The sequence below is a fragment of the Sphaeramia orbicularis genome, chromosome 7 (assembly GCF_902148855.1).
Source record: "Sphaeramia orbicularis chromosome 7, fSphaOr1.1, whole genome shotgun sequence".
Taxonomy (NCBI): domain Eukaryota; kingdom Metazoa; phylum Chordata; class Actinopteri; order Kurtiformes; family Apogonidae; genus Sphaeramia; species Sphaeramia orbicularis.
Genome location: NC_043963.1, coordinates 5,052,430 through 5,079,929, shown reverse-complemented (window position 1 = coordinate 5,079,929; position 27,500 = coordinate 5,052,430). Strand labels below are relative to the sequence as shown.

The 27,500-nt window shown below is 36.4% G+C and overlaps 1 protein-coding gene across 1 annotated transcript in view; it reads left to right on the top strand.

Annotated features, from left to right (window-relative positions):
- The window catches only part of LOC115422025 (DNA (cytosine-5)-methyltransferase 3B-like), a 47,479-nt gene extending 23,023 nt beyond the window's left edge, over positions 1-24,456 (top strand). The window contains exons 3-9 of the mRNA XM_030138065.1: positions 16,377-16,527; positions 17,078-17,223; positions 17,323-17,460; positions 18,036-18,176; positions 20,880-21,038; positions 22,362-22,469; positions 24,415-24,456. Coding sequence (XP_029993925.1) covers positions 16,377-16,527; positions 17,078-17,223; positions 17,323-17,460; positions 18,036-18,176; positions 20,880-21,038; positions 22,362-22,469; positions 24,415-24,456 — 885 coding nt within the window. The remainder of the gene's footprint in view (positions 1-16,376; positions 16,528-17,077; positions 17,224-17,322; positions 17,461-18,035; positions 18,177-20,879; positions 21,039-22,361; positions 22,470-24,414) is intronic.
- Positions 24,457-27,500: the final 3,044 nt, after the last annotated feature.

Sequence of the window (27,500 nt, the reverse complement as noted above, 5' to 3'; positions counted from 1 at the left end):
CTCTTTTCTCTAAAATGCTGTGCGTCTTTTCTGCCGCTGTCTGAACCTTTTCCCACTTAATGTAGTTCATTTAAATTTAAAGGAAAATTCAAGGTGTTACCCCTTTGGTTAAACCCTTTTGGTTAAATGTCTTAGAAGGACTGTTGATGCTTGTGTCTCAGTTTTTTATTCTGCTCTTTACTGTACATTGTTAATGTTCCAGTGAACGTTAGTACAAGTTGTTCATTGTTGGTCAGCTGTGTGTCTGCGTTGTTCCTCCGCTGTCAATGTGATGACGTCATCAAATGACTAGTCGACTCATCCTCGACTTTATTGACAAATAAGTCGATCTGAAAAAATCTGAAGTCACTAATGCCCTAATATACACATTATTTGAATATTATTTTCAAATCAGAAAAATAAATAAAAAAAATAATGAACCAGTGTAGTTTAATGACAGTTGATGGAGACAGTAGTTTTATGTTCAGTTAATATTTGACTGGAAAAGTCACTTTATTTCAGTTTTCTCTGTTTTTGATTTACCAAGCTTCACCTTTAATCTGAGCTCTGATGAACATCTATAAGATCAGTCAATTAAATATAGGAAAATACCTGATTTGCTCTGAAAACTGCAACATATAGAAGATAATATTATAATAAATGGTGTTAAATCACTGAAGAAAGGTTGAAAACAGATATTAAAAAAATTCATTCAGGAACTGCCACTAAAGTAGGACTGGGTCTTTATGGGTTAAAGAGGTAAAAAAATAAAACCCAGACAAAATGTGTCGACTAAAGAGGAAACTGTTAGTCTGAGGTGTAAAAAAAAAAAGACTGATGTAAATTTCACAAGCTGAGTAGAAGGAGGTTGGCTCACTGGAAACAAGAGAATTGAAGCCAAATCAACAAAAACCACGACGTTAACAACATGAAGCACCTCTGGAGCAGCTGTGGGCCGACGCCACGGCAACCATTTATACGAGTCCAATCGAGAATGCGCCGGCGCCACAGCTGCAGCGAAGGCCACGTCTTTATCTGAAACACCTCCAGCGTTTCAAGGCCTCCAGACCTGTTCACACACAGATTATGTTCATCGTCCATTAATTGTTTAGTTTATAGAAACCGTTTCCCAAACCCCGCTGACATCGACGCGTTCGGTCCAAGGACGATCGGGTTCATCCACAGAACAGTTTGGACTTTAGTTTCTGAAAAATCCCCAACATGCGCTCAGTGTTGTTTCTCACGTTTCCAGGCCTGTGTCAACATTGCCTCAGTTTTCATTCTGTTTTAGTCCGTTACTCTCCTTCCTCTTTTCACTCTCATATATCAGTCGCTGTTGGACGGACGCTTCCTTCCAGCCACCATCTGTTTATTTCCCTCACCTTCCTGCTTCGTTCTTCCTTTATTTTCTTCTTATCGTCACTATTTATGACCCTGTTCTTTGTTCAAATATTATTTTCCTCTTTGCTGTTGAATAAGACACAGTATAAAGGAAATGGCAAGTGTCTCATTTCTTGCTTAAAAAGACAAATCATGTTTTCAACCTTGTTTATTTGATTAAAATAAACTGTAGTTAGTCTGACAAGGAGGTTCCATTTAACGCATAAAGACCCAAACATCTGCCACCAACCAAAACCATCTACGGATCTAAACTGTTTAATACCTGTTGATCCACTAATCCTATCAATACATGTAAATAATTGATGTAAAATACAATTGTTCATCTTTTCATGGTCATCAGATACGACCCATTTGGACATTTAGAGGCTCCGTAGTTACCATGGAAACACCGTGATCTTCTACAACAGTGGACGGACACAGCTGGTTTGATACATATTAAATAGTACGTAAATAAAATGAACAAAAGCAAATAAAAAATTCCCAAATAATAAATAACGTGAAAAAACATGCAAATTTTTTTTTGTAAAGCTAGAAAAGCAGACCTCCGCCAAGGCAGATCAACCCCACCCCCCCCCACCCCCCCAGTCACCACCAAAATGTAATCATTTGTTCCTTGTGCCAGTATCATTTCCTGAAAATTTCATCCAGATTCATCCATAACTTTTTGAGTTATCTTGCTAAAAGACAAACAAACAGACAGACAGACAAACCCAGATGAAAACATAACCTCCGCTGTTCCTTGGGGGAGATAATTAAGTATAAAACAATTAAATAAGTAACAAAATTAACAGAAACAGCCAAAGTGATTGATAAAACAAACATAAATGAATAATAAATCAACAAAAATAATAAGCAACAAACTGAACAAAATTGAAGAAAAAAATAGCAAAATAAGCAACAAAATGAACAAAAACAGATAAAATGACAAGTAAAATTAATAAAAATGAACACTTTTACTTTAGTATCAGATTGCTGTCAGATTGGTATCGGCAACTCTAATCCTAAAAAAATCGTATTGAAGCAAAAATCCAGATTGGGACTAGGGGTGTAAGAAAATATCGGTTCAGCAATATATCGCGATATTTCATTTCATAATACTGTATCGATATTAAAAAGTACTGTATCGATATTTTTAGGTATTTATTTAAATGCAGATACGGCGGAGGTTCATTTATGTTTTTTGGTTTTCTTTATTGTTTATATCTTATTTATTATTATTTAACACTGTTTTATTAAATAATGGTTATTTGAAGCATCCTAAAAGCACTTTTTACTGTCTGAGAGGCAGATGGTAGTTCCTTTGGAAACGAGGAGAATTAGAAAAAGTTTGTGCAATAGCATTAGATCCTGTTGTGATCAAATAAAAATGTGTTCAGTATTTGCGCAGATTTCTGGTGTAATTCAATTCTTCTAGGAAATAATAATAATAATAATAAAAAAAAAGAAACAAACAAAAAATACCCTTTTTAACAGTATCATGATATACCGTGATATATCGTATCATGATCCAAGTATTGTGATTTGTATTGTATCAGCAGATTGTTGCCAATACACAGCCCTAATCGGTACATCACTACTACTATACAAACTAAAACAGTGAATGCAGTTGTAGTGTTTTAGATCAGATCAGTGGTTTAAAACATTCCACTCACACAGGTTTTTGACCCTCTTTCTAAACTAAAATGAGTTTTCAGGTTGAGTTTTTCATCTTAACCCCAGGTGGTGGATCTGTGATGGCCTCGGTGACCCAGGTGTGAATCCACCTGGGTCAGGTCTAGATTTATACGTGACCCCAAACCCCACCCAAGGCCAAACACCTTTACTCCGGTGGTTAAACTAAGACCCATCACATTGTGTCAGGTCTGTTCACTTTGGACCAGTTTCCCTTCAGATCTGTACTTTCCATTTCGGTTTTCTGAGTCGGTTTAGTTTGAGTTTTTCCAGTTTTATGGGGAAAGTCACATTTCAGAGTGTGGAGGATTTCCTCTGTGAAAGAACGTGTCTGAGTTTACGTTCGTCCTTGGTTTTGTTGTCGTCTGTTCATCAGCTTCTACATCAGGGGTCTCAAACATGCGGCCCGTGGGCCCAATGTGTCCCGCCAAAGGTTCCAATCCAACCCCTGGGATGAATCTGCAAAGTGCAAAAATTCCACAGTCATGGCTGTCGAGCTCATTTTAGTTCCGGTTCTACATACAGACCAATATGATCTAAAGTCAAACAAAAACAGCAGAAGAACCGACAAAAAAGAATGACTTCTTGGTTTGATGTGAAAAAAATAACATTACACTATGTCTATAAATAATGACAACATCAGATTTGTCTTTGTTTTAGTGCAAAAAATAACATTAAATTATGAAACTATTTACATTTACAAACTATCCTGTAACAATAAAATGTGAATAACCTGAACAAATATGAACAACCTAAAATGTCTAAAGAAAATTAAGCACAATTTTAACTATTTTTTGCCTGTTACTAAATGTTTAGTGTCTTTGTAGATCTGATCCATAATGCACATGTAGAAATGATAAGTTGAGGCAGAATATTGTTAAAATTCCACTTATTTTTCTTAAGAATTCTCAGTTTTTTCAGGTTATTCCCATCGTTTTTGTTTGGATAGTTTATAAAAGTAAGTATTTTCATAATTTAATGGGGGGGGGGGGGGTTTGCACTAAGACGAAGAAAAAAATTTGGAGTTGTCATTATTTATAGGTTATTCTGTTATTATTTTACTGGTCTGGCACACTGGAGATCAAATTGGGCTGAATGTGGAACCTGAAAGAAAATGAGTTTGAGTGTTCGACCGCCGAAGCCCAGAAACGTTAAAATTAACACCATAAATGACATTGTTTCTTATTTATGTAACAAAGGAGAAGAAAACAACATTAAGATGCAACAAGACAAAAACAATATAAGAGATGCAATTATGTAAAAGATGTAATAAGACAAAAAAATGTTATAAAAGACAAAAATGACGTACAAGATGCATTATGTTGGAAATTGCATAAAACACATAATTAGACAAAAATGTTGTAAAAGATGAAAATGTCATAAAAGATGCAGCAAGACAGAATTGATGTAAAAGACAAAAAATGACATAAAAGCTTTAAAAATTTTGTAAAAGACGTTATTAAACAAAAAGTCATAAAAGACACAAGATAATAAATAAGTACATTAAAGACACAACAAGGTGGACAATGTAAAGGATGTAATAAAATGAAAATGTCAAAAAAGATGCAGCAAGACAGAAGTAATGTAAAAGACATAAAAAGACAAAAATGACATAAAAGATGTTATACGACAAAAATGATGTAAAATACGTAATTACACAAAAATGCTGTAAAAAACACAAGATAGTAAGTAAGTACCTTAAAGACACATTAAGATGGATGACGTAAAAGATGTAATAAGATGAAAATGTCGTAAAAGAAGCAACAGCACAAAAATAATGTAAAAGACGCAACAAAAATATAATAAAAAACACAACAGCACAAAATAATGTAAGACGCAACAAAAATATCACACAGCAGCACAAAAATAATGTAAAAGACAAAACAAAAATATAATAAAAAACACAACAGCACCAAAATAATGTAAAAGATGCAACAAAATATAAAAAACACAACAACACAAAAATAATGTAAAAGACAAAACTAAAATATGATAATAAAAACACAAGACAAAAATTGTGTAAAAAAAAAAAAAAGTAAACTATTAAAAACATAAACTTGTCAAAAATGACAAAAACATGCAAAAGGTGGAAATAAAATCAGTCTAAAAGCTTAAACGTCTGTCTGTCAGTCAAATATGAAGCAGTTTTATTTTCATCCAAACGGTTTCACTGTGGTTGTAAAGTGTTTTAGTGACAGGACATAAAGCTGAACCCTCAGGACACACTTTCTGTCGTTCAGGTCGGTCGTCGTCGGCTCTTTTAACCATTTAACCCTGGATGTGATGTTTTGACAGCGCTGTCTCAGCCTCAGGCCGCGACGCAGATCACCGTGGAACTCACTGTAGAAGTCAGTGTGGAATGTGTGTCTGACGTTAACAGAGGCTTTCCACGCTCATTTACCACACACACACACACACACACACACACACACACACACACACACACACACACACACACATACATATATATATTACCTCCACTGTCCACACTGATCTGGGGTCAGAATCAGCTGCTACACGAAACAACTGCTGGAGGTCTGAGATACAGAAGAAGTAATGATAGAATTAACTCAGTGAATGTCATTGGTTCTGAACCCTCACATGTATAAGTGGGTCCAAATGACCCGCTGAGGTTCTTTTCTGCCAAATATCTTTGTAAATGAAAAGTTATTATTATTATGTCATATTTCAGGTGTTCCTCAAGAACATGTCATTGACGTGATGCTATTTAAATTTTTAACGTACCTTTTATAGATCTTATGTAATTGTAGTTTTTTATTACCACCCCAAGCTTCCATATTTGGGTTCAAATGACCCACATTCATTTACAGTGAATTACGTCTGAACCTTCGATTCAACAGCAAAACCAAAGGACGCACTCATGTGTCTTATAACTCTAGTGAAACATTTTTTTTTGCTTTTTTATTTTTATTTTTTTTTATTTTTTAAAGATATTTAGTCCATCAGGGTTTTTCTTTTATGTTTTAGCTTTTATACTTTTTTATATACATTATTTATACTTTTTATGACACCTAGGACGATTGTACATTTCAGTTTGGTTGTACCTGTACAATGACAATAAAGCTTTCTATTCTATTCTATTCTATTCTATTCTATTCTATTCTATTCTATTCAAAGGACTCATTCACTAAATGGATGTTGACATTGTTCTATTGCTGTTATATACTATTATTATTATTATTATTATTATTATTATTATTATTATTATTATTATTATAGCGTATCGCCAATTAACCCATAAAGACCCAGTGCCACTTGTGTGGCAGTTCCCGAATTATTTTTTTCTCTATATTTAACCTTTCTTAAGTGATTTATCACCATTTATTGTAATCTTATCTTCTTTACTTTGTGGTTTCTTTGGTGAAAATCAGCCATTTTCCTATATTTAATTCACTGATCATGTCGATGTTCCTAAAAGCTCTGATTAAAGTTGAGTTATTATATGAAAAACAGAGAAAACTGAAGAAAATGTGACTTTTTTTAGTAAAATCTCTCATTAACTGAACATAAACCCAGTGTGTCCATCCACTGTCGCTGATCCAACTCCATGGGTTTTACTGGTGAGTCAATGTTGTAGAAGATGATGGTGTTTCCATGGTAACTACGGAGCCTCTGAACGTATCAACTTTAGTTTTACCTTTACGTTCTAGCTTTTCATCAAAAACACAGTCATTTTGTTGTTGCAAATATCAGATTTTAATTTAAAAGAACCAGTGAGTTTCATTAAATGCATATGATGTTCAAATCCATAGTTAATGTGTTTGCAGAACTAAATAAAACACTGGATAGAAGCCTCTGCTGTCAGTAAAATGTGGAAAAGGACATTTATATTTGAGGCAGCTTTTCTTCACAGATAAAATAAAATCCTACATATTATCTGTCCCAAAGCATGATGGGTAAAACCAGTCCAGATGTGTGGTTTTCCCATGTCTGTGAGGTGAGAATGTGAAAGGGGGCGGAGTCATGGTCATTCCCCTGCCCTCATGTGAACGCTTGCCAAAACCACTGGATCTGGATTAGGTCTGGTCCTGATCCTGGTCCTGATCCTGGTCCTGATCCTGATCCTGGTCCTGGTCCTGGTCCTGGTCCAGGTCCAGGTCCAGGTCCAGGTCCAGGCCTGTTTGCACATCCTCTCACATTTCCACCGCTGTCTTTGTTTTTTTTTTTTTTTTTAAATTCTCTTTTTATTGAAAGAATTCAGTTTTTTTTTCACACATTGATAAACCAGACAAATACACAAACTATACACATCCAGAGAGTAGGTGTAAAAAAAACCAAAAAAAAAAACCCAAACAAAACAAAAACATTTACAGCAGCTCATCATGGTCCCGGCATACAGGATCTCACTGTAAAGAATCAATGTATAAATAAAGATAAATAAAAACACAATAACATATTTCCTTCAGTGGGTTTTGGGCCCATTTTCATGCATTCATCTCAGCAAAATCCGATCTCAAAGGCTTCACATATCTCACCCATCCTTCCCAGTGATGCACAAAAAAATCCATCTTCAAATTTACAGTAAAGCTTATTCTTTCCATCCTATGAATTCCCATGGTTATGCCTATCCAATTATTGATTGTCGGTTCTTCTTGTGTCATCCATCGTTAAGTTATTGCTTTTTTCCTGCAGCTAGTAATATACTAAATAAGTATCTGTTTATGTTTTTGACCTCTTGAGAGGTGTATCCCAAATACATGGTTTTGAAATCAAAAGGTACGAAGGATGATTTCTATGGCTTTATGTATTTCTTTCCAATAATGGTTAATTTTTGGGCATTCCCAGAATATGTGGAAATGATGTGCAGTGTGGCAGCTACAGTTCCTCCAGCACTGTGAATTCCCATTTGTATAGTGCAGTGGTTCCCAACCTTTTTTGGCTCATGACCCCATTTTAACATCACAAATTTCTGGTGACCCCAGACGTTCAAAATGGAGACTTTTTTTTTTTTTGTTGCTAAAATTAATTTGTTTTTGATCATGTAATTATGGTGGCCCAGAGGTGCAACAGCCCAAAAAATTATCCACAATAAGAAAAAAAGAGAGCAGCACAAAATGTATCCACTATAAGAAAAAAAAGAGAACAGCCAAAAATAATATCCACTATAAGAAAAGAAAAACAACAGCCCAAAAAATTATGCATTGTAAGAAAAAAAAGAGAACAGCCCAAAAAATTATCCACTATATATTTTTAAATAACTATTTTTAGCGCACCGACCTCCACTTCCTGTGGGTTACTTCATTAGCATTAGACACATTAGCTAAAGACCTTAAAAATTTTTAGCCTCTGCTTTTATTTTTTCTGGTGGCCTTAACTTTAAAGCAAGAGACCTTTCGGGTAAACAGCGCCCCCTCAATTGAAAAGGTGGGTGATGTTTTTTTTCTTATAATGGATAATTTTTTGGGCTGTTCTCTTTTTTTTCATATAGTGGATAATTTTTTTTCGGGTGTTGGACCTCTGGGCCCTGGCATGTAATAGTGTGCTATACTACATTGCAAATAAACGTTAATTTTATTAAAAATTTAGGCTATATAATGTATATTGCTCTTTGATCAGGCTACATTTGTAAATAAGAATCTGTTCTTAATTGCTTGCCTGGGTAAATAAAGGTTAAATAAATAAATAAATAAATAAATAAATATTATAGACGGAGGCAGAAAAGCCAGGTGTAGATTACTGCTTAGTGAGAATTTGATTTTCCTTGGTCAGGATATGTACAGTCAGTCCAGCTTGGATTTACAATGCTGACAATTAATATTGAACAAACGAGAACTCAAACTATGAATTAGGGATGTAACGATATGAAAATTTCATATCACGGTTATTGTGACCAAAATTATCACGGTTATCATTATTATCGCGGTATTATTGAAATTGTGCTCAAAATGTTCAAACAAAAAGTACTTATACACACACTGAAATAATTTAACCAAGTTGTATTTAAAAAAACAACAACAATAACAACAAAAAAACAAATAAAATAATCGGCACAATATACTTTCTGTTGCAGAAACATTCAAATATTAACCCTTAGTGGTCTGAGCCTATTTTGTCCGTTTTTCAGTCCTTTTGATTTTGCCTTTATATACTATTTAAACAAATATTTGCTATACCCATGTTAGGAATCTGTTTTTTCAGCACAACTTCATCTATATAATTTGTCTATTATTTTTTTCACTTTAACCAACTATAAAAACACAAAAGGCCAAAAAACACAAAAAATGTATAAAATCAGGTTTGAAAAATGGATATAATTTATTGCATAAATAACACAAAGATGTTTAACGAACTTTTTCAAAGACTTTAAAAGTGAATATTGGTTCCAAATATTAGGTATATAAAATTTAAATTGTAATAAATTAAAACTATACTCAAATATTTGACATAAAAGCAGATCTTTACATAGGCATTTTCTCTGGAAAAGTGCGGTAATCAAACACAGTTATCATGATAATAAGAATTTAAACGGTAATACTAACCGTCTGCAATTTCACCGTGGTTTATCATTATACCGGTAATCGTTACATCCCTACTATGAATTATGAAAGAGCTGCAGCATATGAAACCGACCACAATGAACATTTGACAGATAAACAGAACCACAGTGCTTCAGTTTCAGCTTCAGTTTGTCATGTCTTTTATGGATTGTTATTATCTCTCTCAACTCACCATATATTTTTTATTAGTAAGTTTTATATTTTTATCCATTACTAGAAATTTCAGGCGACCCCATTTGAATTCCAGGCGACCCTACGTGGGGTCCTGATACCAAGGTTGAAAAACACTGCTATAGTGTGAGTTATGGCTAGGGGTAATAAAGAAACCAGTTCTGTTTTTCCACCGCTGTCTTTCAACACAAAGATAGAAATGACTTCGGAGCAGATTAAAGGTTTATCCACAGGCTTTTAAGGCCTCAGGTGCATTTGAAGCCTCAGAGGAAGTCTTGAATGAGTTAATGGGCCCCGGATTATTTTTACTACCACATGTGGGATGAAAATAGCTCCGCAGAGCATTTATCCGTCATCATCCTCAGCTGTAATGGCCTTTTTACCCTCATGGTGGTTAGCATCATTCCTACCTCAGCTATGATTCTTATTTTGGTCTTAGTTTTTCAGAAATGTAAGAGTTTATTGTCAAATCACACACTGTACATTTTCTTTTTCAGACAAGTTGGCTGATATTCACTACCAAGCTAACATTAGCTTATATTAGCTAGTGCGCTAACATTAACAAGTAAGTTAAGTACTGTTTAATGGATGAAACTGAGGAGCACTCACAAAATTAGCTTAAGTTACTTCAAAAACCTACAAGATATTTAATCAAACATTTATGTCCTTAGCTCCAGTTAGTTTTTATTCATAAAAAAGTTGCTAATTTGCTATTTCATTAGCATCATATATTGAATTCTTTTCATGTACATACTATACTACATTTATGTACAATTTTACACACTATTTATTGAATAAGAAAGGGGGGGGGGGATTTGAGTGATTTGCTGGATGTATACAAGAGGAACTGCAACGATCTCATCACGCTAGTATCGATCCAATACCAATACACTATACATACATACTATCAATATTTAGATTGATACTCTCTGCCCCAAATGAAGTAGATCAGGAGCGTCAAACTCATTTTAGTTCAGGGGCCACTTTCAGCTAAATTTGATCTGAAGTGGGCTGAACTAGTAAAACAATAACATAATAATATAAAAATAATGTCAACTCCAAACTTTTCTCTATGTTTTAGAACGAAAAAAGTAAATTTACATTATGAGAAGGTTTACATCTACAAACTATCCTTTCAAAAGATGTGAATAACATGAACAAACTAAAAAAAATAAGTGTAATTTTCGCAATATTATGCCTGAACTAAAAGGATTGTTAATATCTTCGTGTAATTTTTGCATTTCATAAATTCATCCCAAGGGGCGGACTGGACCTTTTGGCGGGCCGGATTTGGCCCCCGGGCCGCATGTTTGATACCTGTGAAGTAGATGAACATATTCCTATTAACAATTGAGAGTTAATATTACTCACTTTTTATGAGTAATTTGTTGTGTAATCTATTGGGGTATGTTTTTTTTTACTTCATTTCTTTTAGTGTGTTATAGCTGTTAAATTTATCTAAACTCTGCCTTGCGAAACTCAAGCACACAGACGAGCAAACACACAAACAAACACCATACTGGGGAGCGAAGAGCCGCAGCACTAGTGTGCGCTGCCATCTTTTTATATAATTGCACTTTTATATAGTAATATTTTAATATTGATGTGTTTCGGTGTGTTTGTTGTGCTTATTGAATGTATTCATGAGTGAGAAGAATGTAGTATGAATGTTATTTGTGTTTTTGTTTTTTTTTATGTGGGGGGCATGTGCAATTTCGTTGTATTTTATTATGCAATGACAAATAAAGATTCTATTCTATTCTATTCTATTCTAAATTTCGTCACATTTTACTCACAATATGGGGTAAAATCTATTCAACCAGAATGAGTGCCAATTGGTACCTCACTTGTATTGAGTAGATTCTAAAGGTTTGTTTTTAGTGTATATGTTAAAGAGTTTTGTGTTTAAACCCTTGTTTCTGTCTTCATACTTTTTTTGAACATCTAAACGTCTCCGTCCACAGCTGTCCCTGACTCCTTCTTCACCCCCTGTTGTCTCCTCGCCGTCGACATCTCGTGGTTCCATGTGTTTTGTGTTGGAGTGTTTGAGCAGAAGTGTGTGTTGGCGCTGCGCTGGGCTGTGTTTCCAGTGTTTTCTGTTGGAGACTGGTGATAATTGTTGTTAACGAACCCGCTGACCCCGTCCTCTGGGGTTTTTCCTCCTCCCTCTTGTCAGCGCTTTGGGGTTCACGGGGTTCGAGCGTTATAGAGGGAATTTGGCATCACAAACACACCACATGCTTTCCCTGTTTTTACGACGGTTAACAATCACAAACAGCCTCAGAAATGCAAAGCTGCCATTTGCCTGAAAAAGTCGTCAGAGACTCAGTCATCTGTGAGACAGCTGCAGCCTCCACAGTGGAATTAGAACCGTGATAATAATGATTTTATGGAGCCAGAGCACGGTGATAAATTCAGATGTTTTGATGCTGCTTGTCTTATTCAGAGGAATGTTTTGTTTGTTTGTAATATTTATAAAATGGAGAAATTGGTTTTGTTTGATCAGGCTATGTCTCTGGAGGGTCACTCCCGACAGCTGACCAAAAACTGTTTTTATCACTTTAGAAATATCTCTAAAGCAGGGCTCTCAAACTCATATACTTTCAGGTTCCACATTCAGCCTGATTTGATCTCCAGTGGGCTGGACCAGTCAAATAATAGCATAATAACATAGAAATAATGACAACTCCAATTTTTTGTCTTTGTTTTAGTGTAAAAAAACCCCATTAAATTATGAAAATACTTACTTTTGTAAACTATGCAAACAAAAAAGATGTGAATAATCTGAAAAAACTGAAATTTCTTTAGAAAAATAAGTGCATTTTTAACAATATTATACTTCAACTTATCATTTCTACATGTGCATATGGAGTAACAGGCAGAAAATTGTTAAAATTGTGCTTAATTTTCTTTAGACATTTCAGGTTGTTCATATTTGTTCAGGTTATTCACATTTTATTGTTACAGGATAGTTTATAAATGTAAATATTTTCATAATTTAATGTTATTTTTTGCACTAAAACAGACAAAAATTTGAAGTTGTCATTATTTATAGGCATAGTGTAATATTATAATATATATTAATTATATTACTATATTATTATTTTACTGTAGATCATATGTGGAACCTGAACTAAAATGCCTTGACTGTGGAATTTTTACTCTTTGCAAATTCATCCCATCCCAGGGGTCGGATTGGAACCTTTGGGCATTTGGCATTTGGCCCCCGGGACGCATGTTTGAGGCCCCTGCTCCAAAGTAAGGCGGATGTAGGCAAAATCGGATCTTGAAATGATCATTCATGCTTTCATCTCGTCTCGTATTGATTACTGCAATTCTGTGTTCGTTTGTTTCAATAAGACGACTGTCAACAGACTTCAGATGGTACAGAATTCTTTTTTTTTTTTTAAACCCACCACCACCACCCCTCTTTGGAGGACAACTTTATTTTTAATTACAGCTTGTGTTTAAGTAACAATCTCTTGATTTTAAAATTTTAGTCCTGACTTTCCGGGCGTTGCATGGTCATTCCCCCCAGTATATTGCTGACTTGTTGTGGCCCTACTCCTCAGGGTCCACCCTTAGGTCGTCAGGCCAGAGCCTCCTGAAGGTCCCAAAGACTGGTTTTAAAACTCTGGCAGACCTGTCCTGTAGCCCCCCCCCAGACTCTGGAATGACCCACCCCTGTCCCTCTGTGTGGTCGACTGTGGACTCTTTTAAAAGGCAACTCAAGACTTTGTTTTTTAGGATAGCTTTTGGTTGATGGATTTTTCCTTTTTATCTATTTTATGAAATTATTCTTATGTTGTTTTATTGTACCCAGTTTGTGATTTTTATCTGTGAAAAGCCCTTTATAAATAAACTTTACTTACTTATTACTAAAATTGTTGGTGCAAACGCTGCACATTTAACAATTAACGAAGTCAGCTGTGAATTTCCCACTTATCTTCATATTTATTTTAGTTTTTTGTGGCTTTCTTAATATATTAGGCAAGTGTAAAAATAATGTAGACCAGCGTCAAGACCCAAAAGCATCTGAAGAGGGAGGGAGGAATGAATGAATGAATGAATGAATGAGTGAGTATTTTCAGAAATGTAAAAAAACACATAACCACCAACAAAATAAATTATGAACATAGTGTTGATTGTGAATATGTTGAGTCCAGTATTTACCCCTCAACATGTTTAAATAAATAAATACAGATTCAGATTACTTTGTCATTTAAACATTACGTCATAGATAAAACTGATAAAACACTCGTGAACAGGATAAAATAGACACTATACTGTATAATAAATATTTGCAAATAAATGACGCACATAATCAAATCTGTGATAAAAACGACACCAGTTGGATGTTGCATTGCATTCCAATGAGTATAGTTTTACAGGCTGCAATACATCAAAAATACATCATTGGGTTGTGAACTTCAAGTCCCAACAATGCTGTTGCCATGGAAACGTGGCGTGGCAGAGGTGAGATGAAGCGATGCAGAGCTGTAATAAAAGCCCGTAAAGCTGTGACTCACCGCCACCAGAGCTGATGCTAATGCTAACGCTAACGTGCATATTTGTCATCCGTTGTGTTATTGTAGCTGCAGTGTTTGTGTTGAGTCAGGTGTGTAGTTCAGGCGCCGACGGGCATGTGGGCATGTCCGACCACCACTAAAGCATTAAGGTGTTTAAATGCGGTGACGTTCAGGGCATCGGCAGGATAAGAAAGTGCGAAGGTGTGTTTGTAACAACAACAGCCTGAAGGAAGTGAAGGCAATGGATTTCATTAGCGATCATGTCATTAAAAGCCAACATTCGTCTGGTTTCACTTTGGATCCAGTTCCGTTTGGTTCCGACAAGTTGAAACTTGAACGACATTCAGGTTTATTAGTTATTGAACAGTCAGACAGGTTGGTTTATGCTTCAGGTAGTTTCAATCTAAAGTCTAAATGTTGACACGTATGGAGTAAAAGGAAGAGATTTTAGTTGACTGTTGCACCTGTTGAGTATTGGTCTTTTACATGTCTCAATGTTATTGTTGTAATGTATTTATTTATTAACTGTTTGTTTCTGTAATTGTTTAATCTTGTTTTTACTTTTAGCCCCCTCACCCCCTACCCCTCAAGGAGCCATTGCTCTTTGATCAGGCTGCATTTGTAAATAAGAATCTGTTCTTAATTGCTCGCCTGGGTAAATAAAGGTTAAGTAAAAAAATAAAAATAAAATAAAAAATGTACAGATACATGAAAAGTCACATAAATAGAAGACTTCCAAATTAATATTTCTCTACATTTAACCTTTCCTGAGCAATTTATCACCATTTATTATTATATCATCCTCTATAATTTTCATTTTTCAGTGTAGGTTTTTTTTTTCATTATACTTTTATTTGGTTTTGTTCATTTTGTTGATTATTTTGTTTATTTTTCTACATTTTGTTGCCTTTTTTTAATCTTTTTTTCTCCAATTTTGTTCAGTTTGCGGCTTATTTTGTACATGATTTTAATTTATTGATTTCTTTTTCATTTTTTGTTTGTTTTATTGATCACTTTGGCTGTTTCTTTTTTTCATTTTGTTAGTTATTTTAGTTTTATTTATTTATTTATTTATTTTTTACTTCAGTTTGCAAATTTTTGTGCGTATTTTTTACTTCATTATTTTGTGAATGTTTTATTAATTTTATATATAAAGGTGTGTCCATCCACTGTCATTGATCCAATCTCCATGGGTTTTACAGGTGAATCAATGTTGTAGAAGATCACGGTGTTTCCATGGTAACTACGGAGCTTCTGAACGTCCAGATGGGTCATATCTGATGACCATGAAAAGATGAAAAACTGTATTTTACACCAATTATTTACATGGATTGATAGGATTAGTGGATCAACAGGTATTAAACAGTTTAGATCAGTAGATGGTTTTGGTCGAATGTGGATGTTTGGGTCTTTATTGGTTAATTAATAATTGTAATTTCTCTCTAAAGTTGTAAAACTGCAACAAACAAAAGGAAAACGGCAACTAAAACAAGTCAAGCTGATCTAAGTAAAACTCAAACTAACAGTAAGAAAAACTCAACAGATTCCTTGAATGAACATGAAAGTAAAATAACAATGTCATCGTAAAACTGACACTAAGCATGAAGACTGAACCGAAGAACTAAGAACCTGATGAACATGACATGACCCAGAACAGTTTATGCCTGCAGACATGTCAGGGGTTGACCCAGTTGGAAACATGTCAGCAGTTTGTGACACACGAATCATCTGGGAATTGACAGATTTAAGAGTGCGAAGCCTTGAAGCCACGATTTGAAACATCAGACTGAGACGGTGCTGAAGGAGGCGTCGGCCTGGGTGGGCCGACGGTGGTCGTGATGCAAGGAAACCAACACCGACAGAACCATCCAACAGAAACTGGTCATTCTGACGTCACTGAAGTAAAACTAAAGCAGATCAGGTCACATTTTAACCCATAAAGACGAAAACAGACACTGGCGACTAAAACCATCTACTGATTTAAACTGTTTAATACCTTTTCATCCATTAATCCTATCAATACAGGTCAATAAATGGTGTAGCTATATACAGTTATTCAGTTCATGTGTTTTTAGACTAAAGTTGATGTTGTTGGTGTCGTCGTCAGGCGGCGGTGAACGGGGCCACGCCCCCTGCTGAGGGCCTATCAGAGAACGACAGTGGGGTGGAGATGACCAATGAGAACAGCCCTCTGACGGCTGCAGAACCGCCCTCACCATTCAGCCCCAAACAGAATGGAGACGCCACCTCACCTCAGGGTAACACACGACATGTTAACACGGAACGTACAACATGTTAACACGGAATAAATGACACATGAACATGGAATGTACGACACATGAACACGCAACGTATGACATGTAAACATGGAGTAAACGACACATGAACACAGAACAAATGACACATGAACATGGAAGGTTTGAAATGCAAACACAGAACAAATGACATGTAAACATGGAGGGTACAACATGAACATGGAGCATACAACATGAACATGGAGCGTACAACATGAACATGGAACATACAACATGAACATGGAGTGTACAACATGAACATGGAACATACAACAGGAACATGGAGTGTACAACATGAACATGGAACATACAACATGAACATGGAGCGTACACATGAACATGGAACATACAACATGAACATGGAGTGTACAACATGAACATGGAACATACACAGGAACATGGAGTGTACAACATGAACATGGAACATACAACATGTGAACACAGCACAAACAACGCGTGAACATGGAAAAAAGACACATGAACACAGAAAGTAGAGCTTATATTTTTGTGTCAGATGTGAACCGGTGTCCGAGGAACAGGAAGAGGAGCAGACAGAGGTCTGAGGAGGAGCAGACGAGGAGCAAACAGAGGTCTGAGGAGGAGCAGACGAGGAGCAAACAGAGGTCTGAGGAGGAGCAGACGTGGGAGTCCGACAGTCAGGTCCGCATTCAGGTTTAACACACTCCACCTTTACTGGACCAGGGTTCTGGTACCGGGTTCTGGTTCTGGTACCGACTAACACCCGATCCATGTTCACAGCTGAAGTCCTCTGGAGGTTCTCAGCTCGGTCTGAGACAGAGGCCGCCGCCAAGAACCATCTTCCAGGCCGGACTGACTCCACACACGACCAGTAAACCACGGCGGCAGAACCGCAAACAGGACGCCAGCGCCGTACAGGTGAGATTAAACACACGAGTTACACCAAAATAACACCCAACACAAAAATAGTACACAAGTAGCACAAAAATAACACACAAGTAACACAAAAATAACACAAATATAACACGAAAACACACAAATCTCAGCAGCAAACCCACAAACAGGATGCCAGTGATGTTCAGGTAAGTAGAAATACACAAATAATGCTAAAATAACACACAAATATCAAAACAATAACAAAAATACTACAAAAAAAATTCACAAAAATACCACGAAAACAAACTGGCCAGCAAACAGGCTGCTGGCACCTTACAGGTGAATATAAATGCACTAGTAATGCGAAAATAACACAAATATAACAAAAATAAACAAAAAAAAAACCCACACAAACTAACAAAAAATAATATGAAAACACAAACCGTACATACACAACTGCAAACACAAATGATGCAAAAATAGCACAAAAAGTAACACAAAATGACATGAAAACACATAATAACACAAACAGCTGTGTCAGATGCTCTTTTCTATTTTGTGTTCTTTGTGCATCTCTTTACATTATTGTTATGTATTTAACCTCTCCCCCCCCTCAGTGTGGTCCTCGCTCAGCCGGGGTCGGGGCCTCGGGGGTCCCTGAAGCCCCCCGTCTGGACCTGATAGAACAGGATTCTAAAGACTCGGCCCAGAGCAGCAGCAGCACCTCAACCGGATCTGAGACCCAGCCCGAGTACAACGTAAGTGCAGTACAGTACACAAAAAGTACCAGTTTAAACCAGTACACAAAAAGTACCAGTTTAAACCAGTACACAAAAAGTACCAGTTTAAACCAGTACACACAAAGTACCAGTTTAATACAGTACACAAGAAGTACCAGTTTAATTCCAGTTGTTACCTCCACCAAGGTTCTGTTTTTGTCGGCGTTGGTTTGTCTGTTTGTGTTCAAGATAACTCAAAAAGTTATGGACGGATTTGGATGAAAATTTCAGGAAATGTTGATACTGGCACAAGGAACAAATGATTAAATTTTGGTGGTAATCGGCGGCGGGGGGGGGGGCATGGGCGGCCCACTGATCTGCCTTGGTGGAGGTCTGCGCTCTCTGAGTGCTTTTCTAGTATTCGTATGTTTTTGCTAGATTTTTGTTACATTCGTGTGTTTTTGTGTTATATTTGTGTTTTGTGTTATTTGTGTGTGTTTCTGTGTTGTATTTGTGTGTTTTTGTGTTATGTTTGTGTTATTTTGTGTGTTTTTGTGCAATGTTTGTTATATTTGTGTGTTTTTGTGTTACATTTGTGTTTGTGATATGTGATTCACCAGTTGGACTTGATCTCAACCTTAAAACCCTTTTTGAGTCTTAAACTGAGACTATGTTAAAAGAGGAAGCTCCCTCCCTCCTCCCCTTCACTCCCTCCCTCCCTCACCCCCCTCCCTCCACCTGGCCTTGTGTTAGTGCAGGTGGTCGTACACAGACACACACACAGACACACACTGGCCTGTGTTTGCTCTGTATCAATGGTTTCATTGAGCTGCCGTCACACAGCGCCTCCTCTGTGTGCGAGTCCTCACACGTCTGCGTCTTCACTCTGTGTTTGTCGGTGAATCTGCGTCTGGTTTGTCGTTTGTTTTTTTGTGCCGTTCGTTTGGCGTTCGGCGAAGCGTGGAGGACGGCGTTACAAAGGCGGATGGGTTGGGCCCATTAGTTCAAGTCTGTAGAAAGAACACAAAGACACACAGAGGCTGAAAGAAAACACCTGAACACACACACACAGACACACAACAGGTGGAGGCGTCACCATCGTCATCATCATCGTCATGGTCACTCCTGTAACTGTTGGTCTGAGTGGAGGTCAGAGGTCAGACTCATCTATCAGTTTTAGTTTTAAGGCTTTTTTTTTTTTTTTTTCGTTTGGTCCAGACTTTCCCAGTTCGCAGATGTGGAAGTGTTTTTGCGTTTCCATGGCAACAGGTCGTCACATCCCAGAGCCGTCGTCCACAGTCATGTCTGTGGTCGCTGTCGACATCTGGACACAGATTTGAAGAATAAACGACTGTTTACACTCATCTGAAAGGAATCCACCAAAATATGTTTCATGACCAAAGAAAACAGTTACAACAGAGAATTAAGATTAATGAAATAAAAATAAATATAGAATGAAAATAGAAAACAGGAGGTTTCACTTCACAGCTAATGTTGTATTTTACCGTCTGTTATTCAGTCTACCGTTCTGTCTGTTCTGTGTAACGTTCTATCGCTCGATCATTCAGTCTATTGTTGTATCATTCTATGTCTTTCATTTTATCTATCAGTGTATTGTTCCATCGTTCTATCATTCAATTGTTCTATTGTTCTATCTATCATTCTATTGTTCTATCTTTTGTTCTATCGTTCCATATATGGTTCTATCATTCTATTCTATCTATTGTTCTATCTAGCGTTCTAGCGTTCTATCTGTCGTTCTATCTATTGTTCTGTGGTTCTGTCTGTAGTTGTATCCATTGTTATATTGTTCTATCTATCATTCTATTGTTCTATCATTTGCTCTATTATTCCATATATGGTTCTATGGTTCTATTTTTCTATCTATTTTTCTATCATTCTATCTATTGTTATTGTTCTATCTATGGTTTTATCTATCATTCTATTGTATCTATCGTCCCATCTATGGTTCTATGGTTCTATCATTCCATCTATGGTTCTATACTTCTATTGTTCCATCTATGGTTCTATCGTTCTATCGTTCCATCTATGGTTCTATCATTCTATCTATGGTTCTATGATTCTATCGTTCCATCTATGGTTCTATCATTCCATCTGTGGTTCTATCATTCCATCTATAATTCTATCGTTCTTTCATTCCATCTATGGTTCTATTGTTCCATCTGTGGTTCTATCATTCTATCATTCCATCCATGGTTCTATGGTTCTATTATTCCATCTATGGTTCTATGGTTCTATTGCTCCATCTGTGGTTCTATCATTCTATCATTCCATCCATGGTTCTATGGTTCTATTATTCCATCTATGGTTCTATGGTTCTATTGTTCCATCTGTGGTTCTATCATTCTATCATTCCATCCATGGTTCTATGGTTCTATTATTCCATCTATGGTTCTATGGTTCTATTGCTCCATCTGTGGTTCTATCATTCTATCATTCCATCCATGGTTCTATGGTTCTATTATTCCATCTATAGTTCTATGGTTCCATCCATGGTTCTATGGTTCTATTATTCCATCTATGGTTCTATGGTTCCATCCATGGTTCTATCACTTGATAATGGAGCTGAACCACAGATCGTTCATGTTCAAAGACAATCCATGGTTCTCTCTGTATGTTTATAATTTTTTGCTGATGTTCTGAGGATCTGTTGACCTCCCGTCTCCATGTTTTCTTTCCCCCCTGATGTTCTGTGACGTTCTGTTTTGGGTTCCACTCCAGGACCATAAGGGCTTCGGCATCGGGGAGCTGGTCTGGGGGAAGATTAAGGGTTTCTCGTGGTGGCCGGGCATCGTGGTGACGTGGAGGGTGACGGGGAAACGACCGGCCAACCACGGCATGAGGTGGCTGCAGTGGTTCGGAGACGGCAAGTTCTCCGAGGTAGGAACAGTACTAGTACACACAAAGTACACACAAAGTACTGCAGTAAGAGTACACGACCTGCATCTGAAACCTATGAGTACTAGAGTCTCCTGTCACTGTTTTACTCATGACGTTATGAACATTTATGAAAATAAATATTTTAGAAGGAAACAGGTCGGTCTTGCTTTAATCTATAAAATGATTCATTCTTTGTTTTTGTTTTTTTCTAACCATAACCTCAGGATCTGACCTGACTGTTTTTACTAGATGTACCACTTGGATCTCAAGTTCCTTAAATTTACCAACATTTTTACTAAATTTGCCACTGTTTCACCTGAATTTCCTGATTAAATTCTCAAAACACTTAAGTTTTTTTCTCATGAATTTACAACTTTCATCTTGGAAATTCAAAGTTTTTTTTCTTATAAGTTCCTGACAGTATTTTCAAAATGTTTTCTTATAATTTGAGACTTTTTTTTCTAAATCGTAGATTCCCCACTGTAGTGGTCGTCTGAGAATATTTCAGTTCTTTCCTTGTCAATTTCCGAGTTTTTTTCAAGTAAATGTACTCTGGGAGAAGATTTTTTCTTGCAAATTTCTGACAATGATCTCAGAGAATATTGAAGTTTTTCTCTAACTTTGCATCTTTTTTCATCTGAATTTACTGCTTAAACCTCAGAAAACCTCAATTATTTTCCTTAAAAATGACAATAAAAAATTGGAGGACTTTTCCTTTAAACTTTTCAGATAATATTGAAGTTTTTGTTTAAATTAACATGCTTATTCTGCTGTCATTCACCCCAGATGGGACTCAAACCCACAACCCCTGATTTAGGAGGCCAGTGCCTCATCCATCAGGCCACTGGGGCTTGGACAGTCTGTTAATTACAGTTTTTTTCGCTAAATTTTCCACTTCAATCTCAGAGAATATCTGAGAAATGAGATTTTCCCTGAATTTAGTAAAAGTTTTACTTTGTTTCAGCTTGATTGAAATTTGATAGTTTTTCAACTTGATCCATCAGTTATAAGTTTTTTCTTGCAGATTTCTGACAATGATTTTTTTCATTTTTTTCTTCTAAATTTGTAGAACACCATTTTTAATCTCAATGATTTCTTGTAACATCACAACAATATTTTTCTTGTAACTATTTTTTCTCTTAAATGAACATTTAATTCTTAGATAATATTTGAGGTTTTTTTTCTGATTTATAAAAAACCAAACTTTTCTGTAACATGAGTTGACTAAACACTGTTTTTGGAGGATATGAACCATTAGTCTGAGGTAAAAGTTCAGTGTTACCCAGAGTTTGAAACCGTTTTCTTCTTCTTCTTCTGGTCCAGGTTTCAGCGGATAAACTGGACTCCATCACAGCATTTCCAAAGTTCTTCAGTCAGGCGTCGTATACGAAGCTGGCGTCGTATCGTAGAGCCATCTTCCAGGCTCTGGAGGTAAGAGACGACCACAGCTTTGTAAACAGGATTTTATACTGTCACTGTTTTTTCTTACTGTCATAGTTTGTTTTTCTTCGTAGTAGTTGGTTTTCTTTGTAGTAGTTTGTCTTTGTTTGTGGTAGTTTGGTTTTTTTTTCATAGTAACTTTTTTTTGGTAGTAGTTTGTTTCACTTTGTAGAAGTTCATTTTTCTTGGTAGTAGTAAATTTGTCTTTGTTGTAGTTTGTTTTTTATTTTGTAGTTCATTTTTCTTTGTAGCATTTTGTGTCAAGTCACAGTAATTTGTTTTCTTCAGAATATTTAATTTTTCTTCATAATGGTTCATCTTTTTCATAGTAGTTCATTTTTTCGTGGTAGTTCTTTTTCTTTGCTGTAGTTTTTTTTTTGGTCGTAGTTCAAGTTTTCTTCGGAGTTGTTTAGTTTTTTTGGTAGCAATTTGTTTTTCTTTGTAGTAAATTTTTCTTCATAGAAGTTAATTTTTCTTCGTAGTTTGTTTTATTTTGTAGTTAATTTTTCTTTGTTGTATTTTCTGTCACTTCATAGTAACTTTTTTCTTTTCGTTGTAGTTCTTTTTTCTTCGCTGTAGTTAATTTTTTTCGCAGTACATTTTTCTTTGCATTAGTTCATGTTTTTCACAGTAGTTCATTTTTCTTTGCAGTAGTTCATGTTTTTCACAGTAGATCATTTTTCTTCGTAGTATTTCATGTTTTTGTCTCTGTTTCTGTCATCGTGTTAAAACATCTGCTGGTGTTTCCACTTTCCCAGTAAAAGTCCTGAACATGAGCAGTAATGACTGTATTTACAGCCTTTACATCGGGTTATATAATGAGATCTGTAAGATCATAAACACAGTAAATGTATGTGTGTGTTCAGACACACACACACACACATTAAACCTGAAGTCAACAGTTCAGTTCGCGGTTACACAACAGTTCACCTGTCTCCAAGTAAAACAAACCCCGTCTGGTAAAAGGATTCCACAACGGCGTCCATGTCATCGAAGTCTGTAACAGGACGAGACGAAGAAAAATAACATCAACATGTCAACGGCACCATTTGCTTAAAAAAACATCAAGTGTCTCTTCGTAGTACTTCTTACTTCCTGGTACTAACTCGTGTCTCTTCGTAGTACTTTTTACTTCCTGGTACTATCTCACGTCTCTTCGTAGTACTTCTTACTTCCTGGTACTAACTTGTGTGTCTTCGTAGTACTTCTTATTTCCTGGTACTATCTCGTGTCTCTTCATAGTACTTCTTTTTTCCTGGTACTAACTCGTGTCTCTTCGTAGTACTTTTTACTTCCTGGTACTATCTCACATCTCTTCGTAGTACTTTTTACTTCTTGGTACTATCTCACGTCTCTTCGTAGTACTTCTTACTTCCTGGTACTAAACTCGTGTCTCTTCGTAGTATTTCTTACTCCCTGGTACTAACTGATGTCTCTTTGTAGTACTTCTTACTTCCCTGGTACTAACTCTTGTCTCTTCGTAGTACTTTTTACTTCCTGGTACTAACTCGTGTCTCTTCGTAGTACTTCTTACTTCCTGGTACTACCTCGTGTCTCTTCGTAGTACTTTTTACTTCCTGGTACTAACTCGTGTCTCTTTGTAGTACTTCTTATTTCCTGGTACTATCTCGTGTCTCTTCGTAGTACTTCTTACTTCCTGGTACTACCTTGTGTCTTTTCATAGTACTTCTTACTTCCTGGTACTATCGCTTGTCTCTTCGTAGTACTTCTTTTTTCCTGGTACTAACTCATGTCTCTTCGTAGTACTTCTTACTTTCTGGTACTATCTGGTGTCTCTACGTAGTACTTATTACTTCCTGGTACTATCTCGTGTCTCTTTGTAGTGCTTCTTTTTTCCTGGTACTATCTCGTGTCTCTTCATAGTACTTCTTACTTCCTGGTACTGTCTCACGTCTCCGTCCTCTTTCCGTCCCAGATGGCGTCCGTCCGGGCTGAGAAGACGTTTTCCTCCGTGTGAGTCCGATCACCATGACGACCAGTGGAAGCCGATGCTGGACTGGGCCAACGGCGGCTTCCTGCCCAAAGGCGAGGACGGACTCAAACCTTCGCGCAGCGCCGGTGAGCAAGGCAGCGCCACAGCCGGACCCGCCCCCAGGTTCAGCTCTGATCCCTGATTGGTGTGTTTGTCCGCAGACAGTAACCCCCTGGACCACCAGCTCCTGGACGTGTCCCTCCCAGAGTTCATCCCCAGCGCCAAGAGACCCCGACTCAGTCAGTGTAAGAGCAAGATGGGCCCCCGAGGAGTCCTACAGCCGAGGTAGGACCCACAAAAACACACAAAGACACAGAAAAAATAACACAAAAATAGCACACACACAAAAATAACAAAAGTACACACACACCACAACAAAAAATAACATAAATAACACAAAATCACACAAATAACACAAAAATACACAACAAACACACAAAGACGCATAAAAATAACACACAAAGATAACACAAAACACACAAAAAACACACAAACCAGTTCAGACAGACCCCGAGTCAGTCAGTGTAAGAGCAAGACGGGCCCTGAGGAGTCCTACAGCCAAGGTACGACCCACAAAAATACACACAAAGACACACAAAAAATGCACAAAAGCACACAAAAATACGCAAAAATAACAGAAACACACATAAATGACATAAAAAACACACAAATAACACAAACATACAAGTAACACAAAATACACAACAAACACAAAATAAACAAATAACACAAAATAACACAAAGACACAAAAAAAATATGCAAAAATAACACGAAGACACACAAAAATAAACAGAAATAACACAAAAATAACACAGACGCACAAAAATACCGCAGAAATAACACAAAAATAACAGACACACAAAAATAAACCCAAAAATACACACAAATAACACAAAAAATACACAGAAATAACACAAAAATAACGCAAAGACACACAAAAACACCAAACCAGTTCAGACAGACCCAGAGTCAGCCAGTTGTTAGAGCAAGACGGCCCTGAGGAGTCCTACAGCCGAGGTAGGACCCACAAAAAGACACACAAAGACACACAAAACACACAAAAATACCACAAAAAATACACAAACCAGTTCAGACAGACCCAGAGTCAGTCAGTGTAGAGCAAGACGGGCCCCGAGGAGTCCTACAAAACACAAAGACGTACAAAACACACAAACCAGGCTCCTCCAGACCCACTAACAGGAACATCATTCAACACGTTTCCATCCAAACAGAAATCCTTTCTTCAGTCTTGGGTGAACGGCGCCTCCTTCAGGCTGGGAGGACCAACTGCAGAGGTCCAACCAAATCATTTTTAATCTCATTTTCATCTTCATTTCATTTTAAATACTTCAGCTGTCTGATTTCTTCAACTTTTATGCAGCCTTTAAACCATGACAAACAGAAAACAACCTTGAATGAATAAAAACTTAGACTTAATCCAGAAACACCAGGTGTGTTGTGACATGTTTTTTTGTCTTTTAACAAACAACCGTGTGTTTTCTCCAACTTTCTCTGAGGCCCAAACATCAGCCTTTAACTCTGGTTTCATTAGTTTGTTGTGTTTGTTATGTTTCAGAACAAATGGTGAATGAAGTCCTGAAGAACAAACGAAGTATAGAAGGTACAGAACAGTGGTTTGTTTTTTTCTTCATCTCCGTCCACGGTGAACATGTCGGTATCTAAGTGCTGAGTGATGACCCTGGTGTTTTTTCCACAGAGGTTCTGTTTGTCTTGTGGAAAAAACCAGGGTGGCGACGTTCCACCCGCTGTTTGAAGGAGGCCTCTGCCAAACATGCAAGGTACCACAAAAGAACACAAGGACACACACAAACAGGGGATTATGGGTATGAGCAGCAGATTATTAGGAATATAAAGAGTGATGTTTGGTTATTTCCTGTTTATTCAGTCCAAACGTAGACATTATATGAAGCAGCACGTCATTACGTAACATCAGATGGACAAAAGTATTGGGACACGGCTTGTCTTCATCAACTGTGGAATAAAAATGAGCAAAAGTCTCTTCATCATCTTCAATTCTGATGGATTTCAGGGTTTTCCAAAGGTTTTTTGCACTAATTAAAGGGTTTAGGATCAATAAATAATTATTCACTTTTAATATCAAGAATTCATAAAGCTTTGCTAGAACAGATGACCTACAAAATACAACTTCAGAAAGAACTGGGTGAAGAACTTCGGGAAAAATGGCACGCTTACATAACCTGTGAGACAAACTTGTGAACCTTTAAGTGTAAAAACTGTGCTGTTTGTCTAAGCATTGTGATCTTTGTAATCCTTTGACTTCATGACCTGTTTGTTTCATTTTTGTTTTTGAATCTGAAAAAAAAAAACAACTCATGAATAAAGAGTTTAAAAAAAAGGCATTCATAAAGCTGTACCTTGTAAATGTTTAGAGATAAAGTCATACTGTGAATGAGAAAAATATTGGATATGACCCAACATTTATGATGGGGGTAAATGTACTCACCTAATTTGCATATCATGATGTCACAGGGCAGTGGCCATATTGGACTGCATAACTTTCAGTAAAATTGAGCTTGTTTTCTTCTTCTCATCCTTAAAATAAATGAACTTACACACTAGTAGAAATTAAAATGCAGTAAGTTTTAGTAGCTTTTCTAGCTAAACAGCAGAATAGCCAAATCTGTCCTTATCTATCCAAACTAAAACTAAATAGAATAGAATAGAATACAATAGAATAGAATAGCTTTTATTGTCATTGTGTGTACAATGAAATTAGGAGTGCAACTTAAAGTCAAGCAATATTTACAAACACCAGTGCTACAGAAATAAAAATAGAGCGAATATAAAATTACAAAAAGTAAAAAAATAAGATAAGAAAATATAGTTTTAAAAAAATGTACAATTTAACAAAGTAACATAAGAATAGAGCTTAGTAGAATTAAAAAAAACACTGGATAAAATATAAATAAGCACAATTTACAGTTTTAACAGAATGTATTTCTATAAAAACAGTTTATATATCTATGAACCAGGTCTATGTAAAACA